The sequence below is a fragment of the Giraffa tippelskirchi genome, chromosome 8 (assembly GCF_054371585.1).
Source record: "Giraffa tippelskirchi isolate mGirTip1 chromosome 8, T2T-mGirTip1v1.2.pri, whole genome shotgun sequence".
NCBI classification, from domain to species: Eukaryota; Metazoa; Chordata; class Mammalia; order Artiodactyla; family Giraffidae; genus Giraffa; species Giraffa tippelskirchi.
The window spans coordinates 122170504-122190028 of NC_137282.1; the positions used below are offsets into that span (position 1 = coordinate 122170504).

The following is a 19525-nucleotide window of genomic DNA, read 5'->3' on the forward strand; positions in this document are numbered from 1 at the left end:
GACTGCAAGGAGATCCAACCAGTCCATCCTGAAGGATATCAGTCCTGACTATTCATTGGAAGTACTGATGCTGAAGCTGAAATTCCAATACTTTGGCCACCTGATGTGAAGAGCTGACTCATTGGAAAAGACCCCAATGCTGGGAAAGATTGAAGGCAGGAGGAGAAGGGGACAGCAGAGGATGAGATGGTTGGATGGCATCACTGACTCAATGGACATGAGTCTGAGCAAGCTCTGTGAGTTGATGATGGACAGGGAAGCCTGGCGTGCTGCAGTCCATGGGGTCACAAAGGGTCGGACACAACTGAGTGAGTGAACTGTTGAACTGTTCCATGTAGAGGATTAAGGATATTTCAATGAAAATTGCATTTCTAAAATCTTAGTGTGAACAAGTCCTTGGAAGACAGTGTTTATTCCTTGTCTTAATCCTTATCCTTTCAGTGTTCCTATCCTTTCAGTGTTATTGCCAAAAAGTTTTTGATGTTTTTAGAATGTCACATAACCCTAGTATCTATTCTGTGACCAATAACTCCTGACATTTATACTTTAATAAATGAGCACCACACATCTAAATCAGAACCCGAACTTTTGTGTGGTCAAACACCGTTTATCTTCATAGCAGCCATCCAATTCTTTCCATGACATAATTAACTATATTTACTATGCATGGCAATATATGTTCAGTGGTTTATATACTGTAAAAGGAAGTAAATTTTGTCTTAATCCTAAAACATTAACTCCATGTAGAAAATTATAAACTAGAAAACACATTTGCACTACTAATCCTACTTTGCTCTAGAATTTTTCTGTTGTTGCAATAATAACTCTATATGCAATGAATTCTGCCTGTCATGCAAGACTTCTTAAATGTCCTATTTAGGAAAAGATGTATAAAAATGAGCATGTGCTGGCTACTACAATAATAAATTGAGCCACTGCACACACTGACACCTTGCTTAAAAATATTATAACTAAGTATTACTTCAAAGTTATCACTGAGAGGAATTTGGGTGCTCCCACACATTTAACCATTCCTTTTCTTCTTTTAATCCCTCCTATTAGTCTTTTTGCCACATTTTTTTGTGGCTGTTATTTTTCTGCCTAATCCCGTTTGAAAGCAGGTCCTTTTATCTTCTCTGCTCTGATAGATCTTTATTGACACAATCGAACTTGTGTCAAATGTAAAAGCACAGGGCTTTCATATTGGCCTCCAAATATAGGAGATCTCAAATAATGAGGCTCAGCTTTACTTTTTTCTGTGACAGGAATTTCCTATTGAGTGTACTGGAGTCCTATTTAAAATGGAGATTCTACAGTCAGCATCCCTAAAATTCTGACTCAGTAAGTCATGCATGAGCACTGAAATTGAAATTTTTACCACATTTCCCAGTTTTTTGTTTTTGTTCAGTTCAAGGTGACCCTTTTCAAGATTCAAGGAAATATAGCTGTAATTATTTCATATAGGAAAAAAAAAGTAAAATAACCTGTAAAGAAGTTTGTTTGTTTGTTTGTTTTAATTCACTGTGCATTTCCTTCTACAGTTTTTCATATCTGTGAGGAATATGTTAAAATGAGTTTGAGATGGACAAGTACAATCTGCTGTATTTAAAATGGATAACCAACAAGGATATACTATATAGCACAAGGAACTCTGCTCAGTTTTATGTGGCAGCCTGGATGAGAGGAGAATTTAGGGGAGAATGGATATAAGTATATGCATGATTGAGTCCCTTCGCTGTACACTTGAACCTATTACAACATTACTAATCAGATATATTGCATTATAAAATAAAACAAACACAAAAGAAGATATAGCAACCCCTTTTATTAATTCTTATCTAACAGTTTTCTCAGTAAAATTTTCCTCATTTCTTAAAAAAAAAAATATGGATATAAAAGAGGATATTGGTTATAAAATCTCAGAGTTTTTTTGCCTGGTTTGTCTTTTTGCTCTAACTCCTGACTATTCAAATGTTCACAATACACCTACAGATACTATCTCAAATTTAGACTGTCTGACATCACAATTTTGACTCTCTCCTTCCTTACATCTAACTCACACATCCGCTAGGATTCTGAATCTCACCTGACACAACTCATCATCTACTTGGGATGAAAATGTTGACTCTCCACTCTATTTCACACCCACTTGCAATCCATCAGTAAATCCTATTGGTTCTACTGTCAAAATATATCTTTAATATCACCGTTAGAATATAAACTTTCTAAAAGAATAAGTTTTGTCTATTTTGTTGCTATAGATGCACAATAAATATTGCTGAGCCAAGAACTTAGTGTTGCAAAAAAGATCTCGCTATTTGAGGTACCCGTTAAGAAGTTTACATTCCCTTGAAAACTTATTTCAGACGTCTAATTCTCACATAAACTGTATATGTTGCCTTCACAGTCACAAAGAGAAAAAAAAAATCTTTCAGAGTAACAAACTAATTGTGAGTGGCATGTGGGTCATCGAGCCCTACTTCCTGCTGGATAGGTTCACGCACATATTCCTCTAACAAAGCGAACTCAACCTTCCTTGGCAAATTCACCATGATCCCTCTACTCACAAAACCTAGTTTTCTTTCTATATGTCCTGCCTATGTTGAGAAAAAGACTAATGAGAATCATTGGACTTGCATTGGCCAAAAAGTTCTATTAATCAGAAGATTATTTTCTGTTCCCATCAATTTTCCACATCTCTGAGTTGCTAATTTCTATTTCCAGAATGTTTCATATTTGTTTCTTTTTTTTTCATATTCAATTCCACTGCCCTGTTTTCATCCTCATAATCACTTTCCTGAAGAGTCTCCTGAAGAGTCTCAGGAGGCTTCCCAGTGCCTGGTCTCATAGCTTCAACCTATTCTTACATTTGCCCCAGGTTCATCTTCCCCTGAAAAGCTCCTATCTATCAGGGTTCATTTTAAAATAAACTCCAGGGATGTCATTACTTTTAAAATCCATTCCACCATGATATAAAAATGCAGGGGAGACTTAGCAGATACCCACAAAATAAAGCAGATCATGAAAGCAATGCCAAGCATCAAAAAAATATTACTTGAATTCTCTATTCCTTGCAATTAAAAAAAAAAAATCATGGAAGCCTGTTTTTTACTGAAATCTGCATATTTTCAGTCATCCAACTCTTTGTAACCGCATGGACGGTACAGTCCACGGAATTCTCCAGGCCAGAATACTAGAATACTGGAGTGGGTAGCCATTCCCTCTCCAGGGGATCTTCCCAACCCAGGGATCGAACTGGAGTCTCCTGAATTGCAGGTAGATTCTTTACCAGCTGAGCTACCAGGGAAGCCCATTTTCAGCATAGTTTTATATATATGTGTATGTATAAAACTTCATCAACTTAGATGCAATTTCTTTTTATTTTTTGGAACTTTTCAGAATTATACTCACATGTCAGCAAAACCTCAAATGCCACCTCCTCAGGGAAAGGGTCCTTCCTACCCACCCCCCACTCCCTCAACACATACACACTAGTTGCTTAGTCATGTCTGCCACTTTGTGACCCCATGGACTGTAGCCCACAAGGCTCCTCTGTCCATAGAATTCTCCAGACAAGAAACTGGAATGAATTGCCATTCCCTTCTCCAGGATCAAAATTGGGTCTCCTGCATGGCAGGCAGATTCTTTACCGTCTGAACCACCAGGGAAGCCCCACTTCCTACCCCAAATAAGATCCAATAATTATATTTCTATGGTCTAGTACTTAGCATGTGTTTCTCCAATAACCCTCATACTACAGACTATTTTTGACATGTCAGTCTCTCCTCCAAGATTAGAAATTCCTTGTAGGTAAGGATCATGCCTCCTTCACTCTGTATTTCCTCCTCAGAATGTAATAGAACAGATTACACATGGTGGGTGCTCAATAAATATTTGCTAAATGAAATAAGAAAAGGAAATAGCTCCAAATTAGATAAGGCCTAGAAAGCCAGTATGTTGGTCCAGGTTGCTTTATTTTTTGTGTACCTTTTGCTGCTCTAGTTGGACTGAGCCCTCTGCTTCTTTATGTTGCTTTTACCTCCATTTGGATGAAAAATATATTTGCATGACTTCAAGATTCTGTAGATATTGTCACTGTTGCTAATGGTGACTTGGTTCTCGAAGAAGTCTTATGCGCTTCCATTTACTAGAAAGGAAAGTCTGCACCCAGCTGAGTCTTGTCCTCACCCCTCTAACCTCTATGTCCAGGCAGCTTAAGATGAGCTTTAGATCACTGAGGCAGTATTGATTAGTCATTGAAACTCAAGTCCATTTCAGTCGAGTTTCCAAAAAAAAAGTGCATGAGAATTTGTGTTCTCCTTTAATATTTGTGTTCTCCTTTAATTGCACACATATATTTCAACTTGCTATATATACTACCATGGAGGCACTAGCAAAAAGAAAAAGGAAGTGCAGGACAGAGCGTTATATTTACTTACTGTTCAGAAACAGAAAGTCCAAGAGATACTATGTAAATTTATTCAAACACCTAACACACTAACACAGTCTGTTCAAGCTCCTAACACACAACAATCATGTAATACAAAACTCCACTTCCTGGGAAATGGGAAAAGAAGTGAATAATCGTCCTATCACACTTGTTAGGAGTAACTTAGACTGCAGGTGACAAACACTCTTGTTGAAGAGCTAGTCAATTAGGGCAACACAACAACTCCTAAAAGCCTAACATGTAAATTCTATTATAATTCACTTGATTCACAGTAGTGAGAAATATTGATAATATTGTTTGAGTTGGTCATAAGTCTGCTCGAATTAACAATGCCTCCCATCTCTGGGAAAGACTGCGTTTTGGTTTTCAAAAATTTTTATTTTGATGGATATTTCAGGAAATTGAGGACCAGAATTAGTCAATGGGTTTATTATTTCTCTTGTTCCACATTGAAAGAACATGGATCTCTCCAGTTATTACCAACATTACTCCTGAGCTCCACCTGAAAATATAGTGATTTTTGGATTGTCTGCAGTCTATTGCCACTAGCAATGGGGGAAAATGACAAAGGATTCCTAGAGCTGAGGCTCTGCGTGCAGTCCTGAGTCATCTTGAGCTCATACAGGGATATGTTTAGCCCTTTTATTCTTACAGAAAGTATGAGGTGATAACATTCAGTCTCAGCTCTCTTATCCCATATGGGACACAAATGGTCACATATTTCCTTAGGCTTCTATTAAAACATAAAAAAAAAAAACAAAAACTAAGAATCACTTTGAAACAAAGTGGACTTTAACTACAGATTTCATACATTACATGTTCTCCTCAGTAATTGCAGGAATACAACATGTTATTTGAAAGCGTATTTCTTTAATACACTTGTAAATCTCATTTGCTCCTCAAGAGAAGAGCAAAATAAATTTCCTGGTATTGTCAATGGAATTAGAATGACGGGGAGAGATTTCACAAATGGTCTCCCCTAATCATTAGTAATTATATAATATTTATTTTAATGTGTGTGTTCTCAAGGTATTGAACAAAATTATCCCAAACAAGAGTCAAATGATTGAGGTTTGGTTTTGAAATTGTATATGGAAGAAATTTAAAACCTGCAATTCCTAATTTTAAAAATGTGCTTATATCTAAAGTATTTCTCCTGGTGGAAATCTAATACTTTAATTCATTGCTGTGCACCGGGCACTGTTATAGACGTTGATGATGCACCTGCAAAAATGAGAAATAAAGGAACTACTCTTTTGGAACTTATGTGTTACTTATAGGACACAACAATGAAATGAGCAAATGAACAATATCATTTCTAATAGTACTAAGTTCTTTTAACTAAATGTTTTTCCTTTGATTTTCAGGTTTGCTTCTTCTATCACAAAATCTTTTATTTTATCATCATCATCATTATTTTTATCCATGCCATGAAGCTTCTGGGATCTTAGTTCCCCAAATAGGGATCCAACCCAGGCCCTCGGCAGTGAAAGCACAGAGTCCTAACCATTGTACAACCAGGAAATTTCTTAATAGTAGTTAAGTTCTATGACAGAAACAAAATGAGATGCTAACATTGTGGGTAGAGATGCAAAACGAGATGCCTCCTTAGAGACCATCTCTTAAGATGTGACAATGTGAGCTGGGCAGGAACCAGCCAGGAACGAACCAGAGGGGGTTAGAAATTGTGAAGATCCTAAAGCAGGAATATATTGAGTCTGTTCAAAGAATATAAATTTTGTTAAAATGATCAGTCACCTAAAAGGGGTGCTCCTTCTTACATGAATGTAATCAAGATATCTTCACCTCTAGTGTGTTTATTTTTTAACTTCCCTAAAGTCTAGTCTATTCACTCAGAGGATAGTTGAGAATATCTCTTGACTTTGGGAAAGTCAAGGTTTTATGTCCAGATTTTTGGACATTTTAAAAGTTTGGAAAGTAGCTTCTTAATCTTTCATGAAAAAATAGGGTACATCAAAATCATATTATTCATGTAATACAATCCCCAAAATGTGTGTGTGTGTGAGTGTGAGTGTGCTCATGTTTCTATTTGTGTGTTTTAAACTTCTTAAATTCTTATTATTTTCCCCTTTTCCACTGAGATAGTTTGCCTCCTGTCAGTGACCAGTTGCAGTCAGTCATCATCTCTGGGGAAGAAAACACATAAATTTATAAACTAGGATGATCTTACTGACTTTCAGGAATCTATGAGTCACCATCACCATCTCTGATGATTTCAAAGAACAAGGCTTTCCAGGCTTCCTGTGGCTGAAATATAATATAAATCAAGCCCAAGCACATAAATGTCCCAACTATTATGAAGACTTTTCCTACACCAGCTGGTGAAATGTTTTAGTGAATTTGTTTTTCAGCTTTCTAAACTTGAGAAACTTTTGTATTAAGTATTCTGATTGGGGAGATTAAGTTTTAGCTATTTTTAACAATGAAATGTTGACTCAGTTTCACTCAATGACAAAATAGTTAATAAGCATTAACCACACCTCTCTACTTCTGTGAGAAAGATTAGCTCAATCTGCACATTTTAAGAAAGATAAGTTGCCTTCAAAATGGTATTTATAAACAATATGGTTCTCTACCCAAGTGGATGACTCATCAAATTCATTCTGAATTTATGAAATAAATTACTATAGATAGTGGTTTTTGTGACTCCAATTCTGACAATATAATAATAAAATCAAGGCTCCACATGTGCCTCATAAATTCATCTTAAAGTCACTGAGTAGGAATAAAAATTTCCTGAAAATCTAGAAAGGGATATTACAGGTTTTCATCTGTGCTGCGTTTCCCTTGTGAGTTAGGAATAGCAAAAAAGTTTTCATAGTGACTACAGTTTTAGAAATTTTGAAGTGTTACCATTTCAACACATAAAGACATGTTTCCTGTAATTCTCTAAAGGCTGATCTAGTGTCAGTGTATTATCTCCATTGATTATTGGAATGATTAAAATGCCATTTTAGGTAAATTTTCAAATGAGCATATTTAGAAAGTTGCAAGTAAACTGGAGTAAAAAATTGGGAATTTAGTTGGAAAATAAGAAAAATTTTCACTAGATCTCAAATTTGTCATCTTTTGGGTTTCAGTGTGAGGCGAAAAAATGATCTAAACTTTAAAGTGATGGGTGGCTGGGAGCATGGTGACCATTGAAACCTCCAAAATAAGTTAATACAAAAATAATTTTAGTGAAAAGCTGTGTAGAATATTGGAAAATATTAATAGAACTATGACACAGGAGACTGACATGTGAGTCTTTCAGGAAAGAAATATGAAAAAATATTTTAAAGAGAAATTTCTTCTCAAATTTAAATGTTCAGCAAAGCAAACATGGTAACATTATTTCCTATATTTTAATCTTCGTCTTCTCCCTTCTTTTCTTTACCGCTTTCTTCATTTTCTCAATTTCTCCTTTTCTCTCTTATGGAGCATATGGAAAGCATATGGAAAGAAGAATTTTGATTGCATTCAATTATCAGTTTTTTTTTTTAATTAAAGTAGGCTCGATTAAAGTGAAAAGTGAAAGTGAAGTCGTGTCCCACACTTTGCGACCCCAAGGACTGTAGTCTACTAGGCTCCTCTGTCCATGGGATTTTCCAGGCAAGGGTACTGGAGTGGGTAGCCATTTCCTTCTCCAGGGGGTCTTGCCATCCCAGGGATTGAACCTGGGTCTCCCACATTGCAGGGAGACGCTATACCATCTGAGCCATCAGGGAAGCCAGGCTTGATTAAGAGAGCCCCAAACAAGACGCAGGTGGCTCAGTGGTAAAGAATCCAACTGCAATGCAGGAGATGAGGGTTCGATCCCTGGGTCGGGAAAATCCCCTGGAGAAGGAAATGGCAACCCACTCCAGTATTCTTGCCAGGAAAATCCTATAGACAGAAAAGCCTGGTGGGCTACAGTCCATGGGGTCACAAAGAGTCGGACACGACTGAGCACGTGTGCACGCAAACAGGACACAGACTCCAGTGTGAAAACCTTCCGGAGTCTCTCAATGACAGCACCCTCCTTAAAGTCTTTGAAGGGCCCACTATAAGCTGCAGTCTCAGAGGAGGTGAGACCCACTGCACTGGGTAACCCAGCCCTTATCTAACACCCCAGTTCCATCCTTAGCCTCTCCTCATCTGCACTTACCCAGTCACTTAACATTCTCTGCATGGTTATGCTATTTCACGCCTCTCTGATTTTGCTCTTGTTGTTTCCTCTGCCTAGAACGCCTTGCTCAATTCTCTTCACCTGTTTGACGTGAATTCCTGCATTAAAACTCGGTATAGGAGTCATCTTCTCTTGGACCTCTCTCTAATCCCCTCAATGGAACTAGGCGTCCTTCTTATGTGGTTAGACAATGGGCTGTAACTCATCTGTCAGAGCGCTTGCCGCCTTATATTCAGATGATCTGTGAATGTATTTGTCTCGTCACCTAGTGTGTAGGTTCCTTGATTTCTACTATCTTTGGACCCTGAATTCTTATTACAGTAATTGGCACAAAGTCTCCCAATACTATATGTTACTTCTATTGGCAGAGATCCAACATGTGGAGAGATCCAGCTTATCTTAGCCTTATGCCATTATGTGCTCGATTCCTCTAAATTCTCTTGTTCTAAAACTATGCAAGCTAAAATACTTTTAACTACTTTGTCTGGTTCCTGTGACAAAGACTGTTAAACGTTTCAGCAGCACTTGTAGTTAGGTTGAAACAGTGGGATTGGATTTGGTCAGAGGGTTAGGAGCTTGAGGGGCATACATTGCTTTTTGGCAATGATAGTTAAGAGGCATTGTGCATTTTCCAGCTCACTCTTCTCCAATCATGACAACATAGAGGCTGTAATACAACTTAACCCCAGATTAAAAAAATACAAATAAAATCTTAAAACAACAAAAATTATCTTATAGCTTCTACAAGGTCAGGAATCTGTGAGAAGCTTAGCTAGATACTGTCTCAGAATCTGTCATTAAGTCAAGCTGGTGAGGGCAGGGGAGGATGCTGTTGGCATCATCTCAAGTTTCAGTCTGGCTGTAGAATTCACTTCTAAGATCATGCATGTGGTTGTTGTTAGCAGACCATGTTTCCTCTACAGATGTTGGCTGGATGTTTCAATTTCTTAACACATGATTTGTTCTCAACAAAGCAGCTTATTTTATCCAGAGCAAGAAATCCAAGAGCAAGAAAGTGAAAACTCAAGACGAAGCTATGATCTTTTATAATGTAATCTTGAAGGTGACATACTGTCATTTCTGCTGTATTCCAAGAAGGCAGGATAAGAATACTCTCATTGTCTGACCTTCAGCTATCATGTCTTCGGCACCTGGTTTTATCAACATTCTGAGTTCAGACACAAATTAACCATATTTACAAAACTGGCATATATGTAAGTATGTATGCTGCTGGTCACCCAGATCACTTCTGGCACTATATGAAAAGGTACAACACAGGGTGTGAATACTGGTCAATGGGGGGATACTGGGACCCCTCCTGGAGATTAGCTTTACAGAGGCTGTATGCTGAGGCGGTCCATGAACAGAGAGAACATCTGGACCTTGAGTCACTGGATACGAGGGACTCTCCAAGCCACGTTAGATGTCAAACAGATAAGAAATGATCTTCTGTGATGCTAAACCAATAAGAATTTAGGGTTCATTTGCTAGTATGGCACAGCCTACTTTTTCAGACCAATAAAGCTCTTCATATAGTTATGTCTACAGAAAGAGATCATGATGATTGAAAGAGCTTCAAGTATTATAACTTGTAAGAGTAACTTCTTATTTTCAATTAAGATGTTGGATGTATTTACTTATGCATGTGCAACTTTTGTAACTCTGGTTAATTTGTGTCTGAACTCAGAATGTTGACAGAGCAAGGTACCAAAGACATCGTAGCTGAAGATCAGACAATGGGAGTTAGTATCCTTATTCTGGCTTCCCGGGATACAGGAAGCTGGCAAGCTTTTCCCAAGCTCACAGATTACCTGGAGGTTTCCATGTATTCAAACTTTTAAAATGAATTCAAATCATTTCAGGCACCTAAAATTATCATTAAATAAGACCTACCTCATTAGATTGTTCTGAAGAATAAGTCAAGCAATATAAGTAACAATGTATTCTGAGGAGTAAAATAATGTATAAATGTCAAACATCATTCATATGTATGTGACATTGAGAGCAAATTATGGTAAAAGACTCAATGTAATAATCCAAAATTATTTTCAAGAATAAAGTACTTATTCATTCTGAATAGTTTTGGTTTTTGTTTCTAAAGGAAACAGTTTCAATGACAAAGGAATTTCATGTTATTTAAATATATATCCAAACCACTTACTTGGTTAAGAGATGATCTCTCATCAGGAACAAAGATGAAATGAATAAATTCAGTCCTGAGTCAGATATCAAATGACTGGTCATATAAGTCATGCATTTCATACAACAGCCTCTCAAAGTGGTCCACTGTCAGTGTCTAAAGGTCATTTCATGTATGATGTTATGGGTAAGGCCTCTTTGGACATGTACAACACCATTGTGCTCTAGGAACACTATTATGTGATATAAATTTTGACCTACTCAGTCAAATCAATAAAAACTTATGATTTTGAAATGATTCCATAAGAATATGATTTTTTATGAAAAGAAAAATTAATTTTGTGAGACAGTTTGAACAAGAATGGAAAAAAAGATCAAAAAGATCTTTGGATTATCCAAGATAGTAAATGTTTAGGTCCTTGGTCTTTAATGGTGTCTAAAGACAGCACCTTCAGTAACAAAATACTCCTGGTCACAATTATCTAATATTTATCAAATGAGTCATCCCCCCTGAACAGGCAAAAGCATTTTTGGCAGTACCTGTTTTACCTTGAAATTTTCTCTTGCAAAGTAACCCTAGCCTGACCTTGGTTAGCTTATCAAATGAGCTCATCCTCCGACCTGAAGGACTGTAGTCTAGCAGAGGAATAGCATGGCCACTGGCCAGCACAGCTCCATAAATCGTCTGGAGGGTGCCCACATCAGTAGCATTCTCATTCTCTCTTTTCTTTTCTTTTTCTTGGTCAGGATTACAAGTGTGGGACAAAGGCAGGAGGAAATAATGGAACCTGGCTGGGCCATGGAGTCTGATCAATCCATATTGGCAACCTAGTGCTGATGCTTATAGTTTGACTAAACTTTGGTACAAGAAAAATACCTTTTTGAATTTCATGTTTCTCATTTGTAAATCAAAGCTATTCATCTCCTTGTTAAAAGTTTGTCATGAGGCATCAAGGAAATACTTATATTCCTGATGGAACCTAGCTTCCAGGATCTGGTATTCTCAATAAATTTCTTCATTTTCCTTTGCAATGAGAAGAGGAGATGGAGACAAATAAATACCCTTCAATTTGGATGGATCTGTACATGGGCTTCTCTGGTGACTCAGTGGTAAAGAATCCACCTGCAATGCAGGAGACGCGGGTTCAGTCCCTGGGTCAGGAAGATCCCCTGAAGAAGGAAATGGCAACCCACTCCAATATTCTTGCCTGGGAAATCCCATAAACAGAGAAGCCTGGTGGGCTACAGTCCATGGGGTTGTAAAAAGAGTAGAGAGGACTGAGTGACTAAACAAAACAAAGAGTCTGACATCCAGAGTGAATTAAGTCAGAAAGAGACAAATATCATGTTATAACACATATGCATGAAATCTAGAGAGATGATACAGATGAGCCTCTTTGCAGGGCAGGAATAGAGACATAGAGAGAATGGACATGAGGACATGGCAGGGAGATGAATTGGGAGAGTAGCATTGACGTATATATACTACCATATATAAAACAGATGGCGGAGACCTGCTATAAAGCACAGGGACCTCATCCTGGTGCTCTGTGATGACCTAGAGGTGATATATGAGTCTATCTATCTATCTATCTATCTGCTTCACTATGTTGTACAGCAGAAACTAATAAAACATTGTAATTATCCTTCAATTAAAAAAAGGATAAAACAAATTTTTTTAATGCCCTTCATTTCATCCGTCACATATCATTGATTGGACCTCACCAGTGAGCCAACAGAGCCATTATTATTCAACAGAGCCAGCATCCCTAAGGTTGGAAGGTATGTCAGAATTCTACAAGAAGAAGGATGAAAAGATTATCTCTCACAAAGGAAATAACACCAGTGGTGGATATTCCTGAAATCTGAGGAGCGGAGTAAGATTCAGGAATTTAGGAATGCTAACATAACTGTGGTATGGAAAGATTTGCTAACACGCTCTAAAATATGAAATAATAAGAACTCACATAAACATAAAAAACACATGTATGCCCTAATAAAATCAAGAAAAAAATTGTAACAGTTGATGTGTTTGTATTTGAGTGTTAGATTCAGCCTCTTTTATACGTTGGTATTATTTTCATTTATTTCATTTTCCTCATCATTTTTTTTTCAAATACAGAAAGAATCCATTCCATTTCAATTATCAGTAGCACATGTTATCTCATTACTGTCTGCCCATGATAAATACTGCTGTTATCTATGAGACAGTCATTTAAAAAGTTATTACTGAGATTCTGTTCAAGTCAAAAACATGATTTATTTTACCCAGTAAAACTAAGTGGTTATGATATTAGGAAAAATGTGGGGGCATCGGTTTAATTCTTCTTCAGGTAAGCATGCTTTACATTCTGTAACTAAAGTCAAGTTTAAAGCTTAGTGGCTAATCTTACCTTTTATGGTCACTATTCATGACTTCTGTCTAGTCTCAGCAGAGATGAGTAACGTATTATCTCTAACCTCTTTCTGTTTCCCGTGTAAGAAAAGGTAGGTTCTAAAAGACCCACAGAGCTGAGGTGGGCTTTAGGATAAGCAGAAAAGAAAGTTCTCAGACTTAGGAGCAACAGAAACCTCCAACTTTGAAACTTTGCCATTGCCATGTCTAGGGCATATGATTAGCAGCTCTGTAAGAAGCAATCCTATTACATGTATTCTCTCCATTCCACCTACCCAGTTTAGTTTAACTCTTATTTGATACATTTCTTAATGGGCAGTGTGCTTTAAGTCAACATATTATGTGTGTGTGCATGCTATTTAAAACATCAGTACAGATAGACTAGCCAACAAATACTTCGAAAACTCTGAGTGAATGGAACCTAATGCATACATATGTAAACCAAGAGAAAGTTATTGTGATGGTTAGGAGTGACTTTCACACAGAGGTGGGAAGGCAGTGTTAACCAGTTAGTAGGATGCACTAAACAGCTGATGGGGGCGTGAGTGGGTGGAGCTGGGTGGGTATGCCAATGCCATGTTACTAACAGCTTCTAGGAAAACACTCAATTGAGAAAAACACCAGGATAGAAGCCATAAAGACTTAGCAAAAGTACAGACTGGTCATGGACGCAGAGGATGACTACTAACCACACCAGGGAGGGATTTCTAGTGAGAATGAAGGGATAGAAATTGGCATTTAGTGTATACTATGTCCAGAAAAAATATATATGTGCAATCCTCTATATATCTATCTATATATATATAGGATATTCATATATCCTCATAGGATTTCTACAAGGTTAATTTTTTCTATACAGCAAAGTGATTAAGTTATACATATCTATACATTGTTTTTCATAAGCTTTTCCATTAAGGTTTATCATAGGATACAGTAGCACTTTGTTGTTTATCCATCTATATACAATAGTTTGCATCTGTTAAACCCAAACTCCTAGTCCATCCTTCCTTCAAACCCTCTCCCCCTTGGCAACCATAAGTCTGTTCTCTCTGTCTGAGTCAAGTCAGTAATTATAAGCCACAATTTTCAATTGGAAAAAAAAACAGACTTGGAGAGTTTGACAGTTTTGCTAATGGCCACACAAGAAGTGAGATGCACAGCTGGACTGATGTCATTTGTTGAATGCTCTCCTCATTTTTCATATGAAGATGACAACAGGGAAGACAAAAGCACTTCCAGTGAAAACCATACGTTTGAATGCAGAATTAATAGAAGCAGAGACTTACTCATTTCCTTCAGATATTTAAAACCTGAACTGACTAGAACCCATCTCTCCATCCAGTTTCAACTCAAGGAGTAGTTGGAATGATATAAAAAATATATTCTCTTGAATGTTCCCAAGACCCCCCTCCCCACAAACACAGGAATTTTAAAAACAAAGCATTGCTCTGTGACTGATGCTGAAGCTAAACATCCAACACTTTGGCCACCTGATGCAAAGAGCCAAAACATCGGAAAAGAGCTTGATGTTGGGAAAGATTGAAGGGAGGAGGAGAAGTGGGATAACAGAGGATGAGATGGTTGGACGGCATTACCAACTCAATGGACATTAGCTTGGGCAAACTCTGGGAGATAGTGAGAGACAAGGAAGCCTGGCATGCTGCAGTCCATGGGGTCGCAAAGAGTCAGACACGCCTTAGCGACGGAACAACAACAACAAGCGTTGCTCAAGATGCACTGGTCAAATAATTGAATGCAGCTACTTGGCTAAAGTACAAGATATATTTAGGAATAGGTTATATGTGACATAATTTTGAAGATAGTGGAAAAACACTACCTCCAAAAAGAAACTAGGAATCACCTTCCTTTCTAAGACTTATAATTCTATAATTAGACACGTGTATGTTTTTATTGGGTTTCCCAGGTGCTGCTAGTGGTAAAGAACCTGCCTGCCTATGTTGGAGACCCCAAAGACGTGGGTTGGATCCCTGGGTCGGGAAGATCCCTTGGAGGAGGGCATGGCAACCCACCCTAGTATTCTTGCCTGGAGAATCTCATGGACAGAGGAGCCTTGGTGGGCTATGGTTCATAGGGTACGAAGAGTTGGACACGACTGAAGTGACTTAGTGTGCGCGCGCACACACACACACACACACACGTTTTTATTAGCACGTGTATAACCATGAAATTGCATGTAGACTAATTTTTTGCCTTATTTTGAATGACTTTTGTCAACATTTTTTCTAAGAAACTGCTTGTTGTCTTAGGAAAGAAGCTTCTGATGATGGAGAGGATATATAATGAGAGAGGTTCCATGGAGAGCAGAAAAATAGGCGGTATGATAGTGATGTTGTCATCCTGTTCACAAAAGGACACTGTGGGAGTAATGACTGCTAACTGATTACATTCTCTTTGTAAGTTCAACAAGGTTGAGATTTTCCAAGTAGTCAGTTACATGAAAGTACAAGTGGTAAGTGGACCTGAAGGGTCAGTGATTACATCTGCTGCCTGGACTGTGGTATTTCACCTTCATACTTAATGTTGCCTCTTTATCTTGAATGAATAATGTGACTTCTTGTCCTGTCACCCTCTGCATAAAATGACATACGATGGGGTGGAGGGGCAATCTAATATGTTTTGCAGATTTGACACAGACTTCCAAGAGCAGGAAGCTGTCTGTGAGTAATGATGCTTCTCATTTGTTTAAATGTCAAACTTCAACCTCATCATTTTTCAGGGAAAATGTCAGTAAAGAATATGGGTTTCAGTTCAGCCAGAGAAGATTTCAGTGCCATCCAGTCCTGAAGAAAACAGCTGTCAGTTTTTTGAAAACAGAGTACTTTTTGTACATCTTTTTTGTTTGTTCATTTGTTTTGGGCTAAATAAAATTGGCCATTTCAGCACCGAGGGTTGTGGACCGTGCTGTCTCCCTTGGTGTTACCAAACAAGCAGACTTACTGTAGAGGTGTTTCCTTATTGAGACTAAAACACTCCTCGGACTAGCCAACATGCACCCCTAAACTATGCAATTAGGATACGAAGATAATGCATCACAGGTCTGTGCAAGCTAGAGTAACATAACAGCTGAAAGGAGAAAATTTTACCACAGAGGTTAAGCCTGAAAGAAAAATAGTTGTGATTTGTAGCCATTCTGCAAAATGTCAAAATTTTACTGCAATGCAATAAAGTTCCTCTCTGGGTAGGTGTTTGTTGGAGAGAATGGCAAAATAATTAACCCTTCATGGTAATTTATTAATAGTGGACTTAGATGCAGAGGAGAACAGGAAATGCATTCAATAGGCTTGCAGATACCAGGAGCAAAGAATTCATTCTCTATATGCTTTCTAAATCGAGCGGAATATCAATAGAGAATTCTGGACCGAGGTCAGAAGAAATGGAACTAAATCTGTATCAAGTTCCTTAAAAACTCATTTCATTTCTCTAGGTCTTGCTTCTTCTGTCAAATGTAGCTTACTCTTAGGTTTAAGTGAAAGAGCATATGTGAAGGTGTCTGGCACACAGTAGGTACTCATAGATGTTCAATTTTGATTATTCACTTATCATTAAGTATTAGCATAATGCAGTAAAATATTGCTCTGTTAGTAGCCATATATCCTAATTGCTGTAGTTTTAAGTATAGATAACAAGAAAGGAAACAAGAAAAGCATAGCATTATGATTAACAGATTTATCCTTACAACAGATAGCCCTAATAATGTGTATTTCCACCTCCATCCACCTAACTTGCATCCTCAAAAGATTTCCTTTATGTTTGCCTTTAAAAACAGCAGCAAAATTAAAACAGGCTGAAAGAACATGTAGACAGGGCCAACTAAAGTTTTCAGAGGGTTCTTATCTTTCTTATCAAATAATAATCTACCAGCTCTGAGGAATGCCTTTCAGTCACCTATCAGCTACTCTGCCCCTGAATAGGCGAGGGACTACACTGGACACTTCTTACCAGACTGACACCCTTGGGGAGAGAAGATTAAAATCAAGCTGGTGCTGAGAGCCTAGTAAGTCTCTGATCAGCCTCCATTGCAGTTACAAAGTCTGTGTTTTGGACTTCAGTGCCTCACAGCCTGTTCCACCTCACTCACCTTCTCCGCCTTTTTGTAATCAAGAGCACCTTCTCCTAGCCTGGCTTCTCTCTTGTCATTTTCCTCAGAGATTCCCTCCACACTGCCCTCTGCACTTAAACGCCTCCCACTCTCTCTCCATTCATCAAGGTAGACGCTCCTTCCATTCACAATTCATGTGCGGTCCACCCTCCCTTCCAAAGCTGCTTTTTTAAAAAAGTCGGTTTCCATCTGCCCTAATAAACTCCATCACCACAGCCACCATCTCGCCACTGCACTCCCCCCCCCCCCGCCCCAACCCTCAGAAATTGTGCAGAGGTGTAAAGTGGGCGAAGAAATGTATGTTTACATACAAACCTAGACAGAGAGGAACAGTGAGAACCTAGCACTAAGCCTGGTCTCAGCTTTGGGGGAAAAAAAAATCAGTTGCAAATATCTCCCGAGCCTGGAAACGGAGCATGCTCTGGAAAATACATGAGTACCGTAGATAAATGAATGAATGGATGGGGTAGATGGATGGATGAATGATCGCGATCGCCCTGGTACTTTTCTCAGAGGCCCCTCCTCCTTCTTGCTCGCTCCCAGGGGCATGGGTCCCTTTTAATTCAGCTTCTGTGCAGGAGCACACCTCCCTGCTTTGCCTCCGTCCCCACTCCCTGCCCTTTCGTTACCACCTTTAGACAGAGCCTCAACCTTCTCTCTCGCCAAAGGACACTGTACCGGGCTCACAAATCTTTTATGACTCCCCCAGCCCAGGAGAGCTTGTCCCTTAGGGACACAGCTTCGCCTCCTGTCAGACTGACCTCCCCCCAGGAACCCCCAAACACCCGGCCACGGCCACGTGACACAGAATGATGACTGATTGCCCCCACACTCCGGCGCATTCACCTGGACAGCCCTTCCCCTCTTCTGGCGCTGGGAACCCAGGTGATCGCAAAGGCAGCGCGGCTCCCCGCGCCTCCCTGCAGAAATAAAGGATCATCATTTCAGGGCTCGGTTCTGGTTCCTAAAATACGAAAACTTCTCTTGAAAAAATAATAATAATAATAACCCAACCCCGACAGCAGCGACCTCTTTGTGTGCATCCCTGGGGGGAGGAGAAGTATTGACAGCCCCGGGCGCGTGGACGTGGCAGCCCCCGCGAGGGCTGCCCGGGGCGACACTCACCCAGGACGTTCCCGATAAGCGCCACCACGAACACAATGATGTAGCCGGCGATCAGGACCCACTCGTATTCTTTGGGGTGGAGGTACTCCCTCCACAGGTACCGCAGGAATTCCTCGTCGTCATAGTCGGTGGGGTTTAAAAAGGGCTCTTGAGTTTCATTCAGCTCCGGAGCAGATGACCAGTTGCGACAAGGGGGGGAGTCCTCCAGTTTGGTGCCGGACATCACTGGCTCCAGCCCGGGTCCACTCAGTGCTGGAAGCGGCTCGGCCCCTGCCCCATGGGCGCCGCGCTCTGAGACGGGAGGAGGCGCGGACCGGCTACCAGGGGATCCGGAGCAGAAAATGACGTGAAAAGTTACGGAGCCAATGCCTCGGAGTCTCGCGCCCACCGGGCACCCCGTGTGGCGGCGGCGGGGCTGTCTTTGCAGGAGATACTGCACCAGGAGGCAGCGAGGCTGAGCATCCAGGGACCAGCGGGAGGCTGCAGCAGGGACACCAGGAGGGGACGCTCCCTGGCCTCCGGCTCAATGATTCCTGGTTCCAGCGCGGAGTCCGCAGCCCACAGCCTCCTCCCGCGCCCGGGGGAGCTAGGACTAAAGTAGGAAAAAAAGAAAAAGAAAATGATGTCAACCTGTGTCTCCGTGGGTTCCATCTCCCTCTTTTCTACTTTTTTTCCCCCCTTGCTGTCTCAAGTGTAGATCTTTGGACATGAAGCCTGACAACAGAGGGTTAATACAGGATGTGCCTATGTTTTTTGGGACACTTAAATAGAAAGGATGAGGGGCAGTCACTGTTCCTCAAGTTGGGGGATGCAAAAGTCATTTCAGGCAACATTTGCTTGGTTTTGCCAACTTAGCACTTACTGCATCTTTGAAGTATCTCCTCCTCTCCTCCTCCCTGCTCCTCAAACGAGCTGGAGATCATTTCTGAATTGAAAGATATATATATATATAACTGGAATTGGTCTTTGCAACAGCAAGTGTCTTGCAAAATATAGCAGCAAATCCTTGAAGGACAATAACCCACAACATTAAAGGGATTCTCAGTAGGATGTGGGTTTCCCTAGTGGCTTAGCGGTAGAGTATCCACCTGCCAATGCAGATGTGGTTCAACCCCTGGGTCACAAAGA

General features: G+C 39.6%; 1 protein-coding gene and 1 long non-coding RNA gene across 4 annotated transcripts in view; one reads left to right on the forward strand and one right to left on the reverse strand.

Moving 5' to 3' along the window:
- HCRTR2 (hypocretin receptor 2) overlaps window positions 1–18858 on the reverse strand; it is a 128610-nt gene extending 109752 nt beyond the window's left edge. Inside the window, exon 1 of one of the 2 annotated variants that reach the window (XM_081517480.1) lies at window positions 18398–18620. In XM_081517480.1, the coding sequence (XP_081373606.1) occupies window positions 18398–18620 (223 nt within the window). Of the gene's footprint in view, window positions 1–18397 lie in introns of both variants that reach the window. The other variant, XM_081517481.1, reaches the window with a different exon arrangement.
- The window catches only part of LOC145516339 (uncharacterized), a 125911-nt gene that overhangs the window by 77088 nt on the left and 29298 nt on the right, over window positions 1–19525 (forward strand). The window lies entirely within an intron of this gene.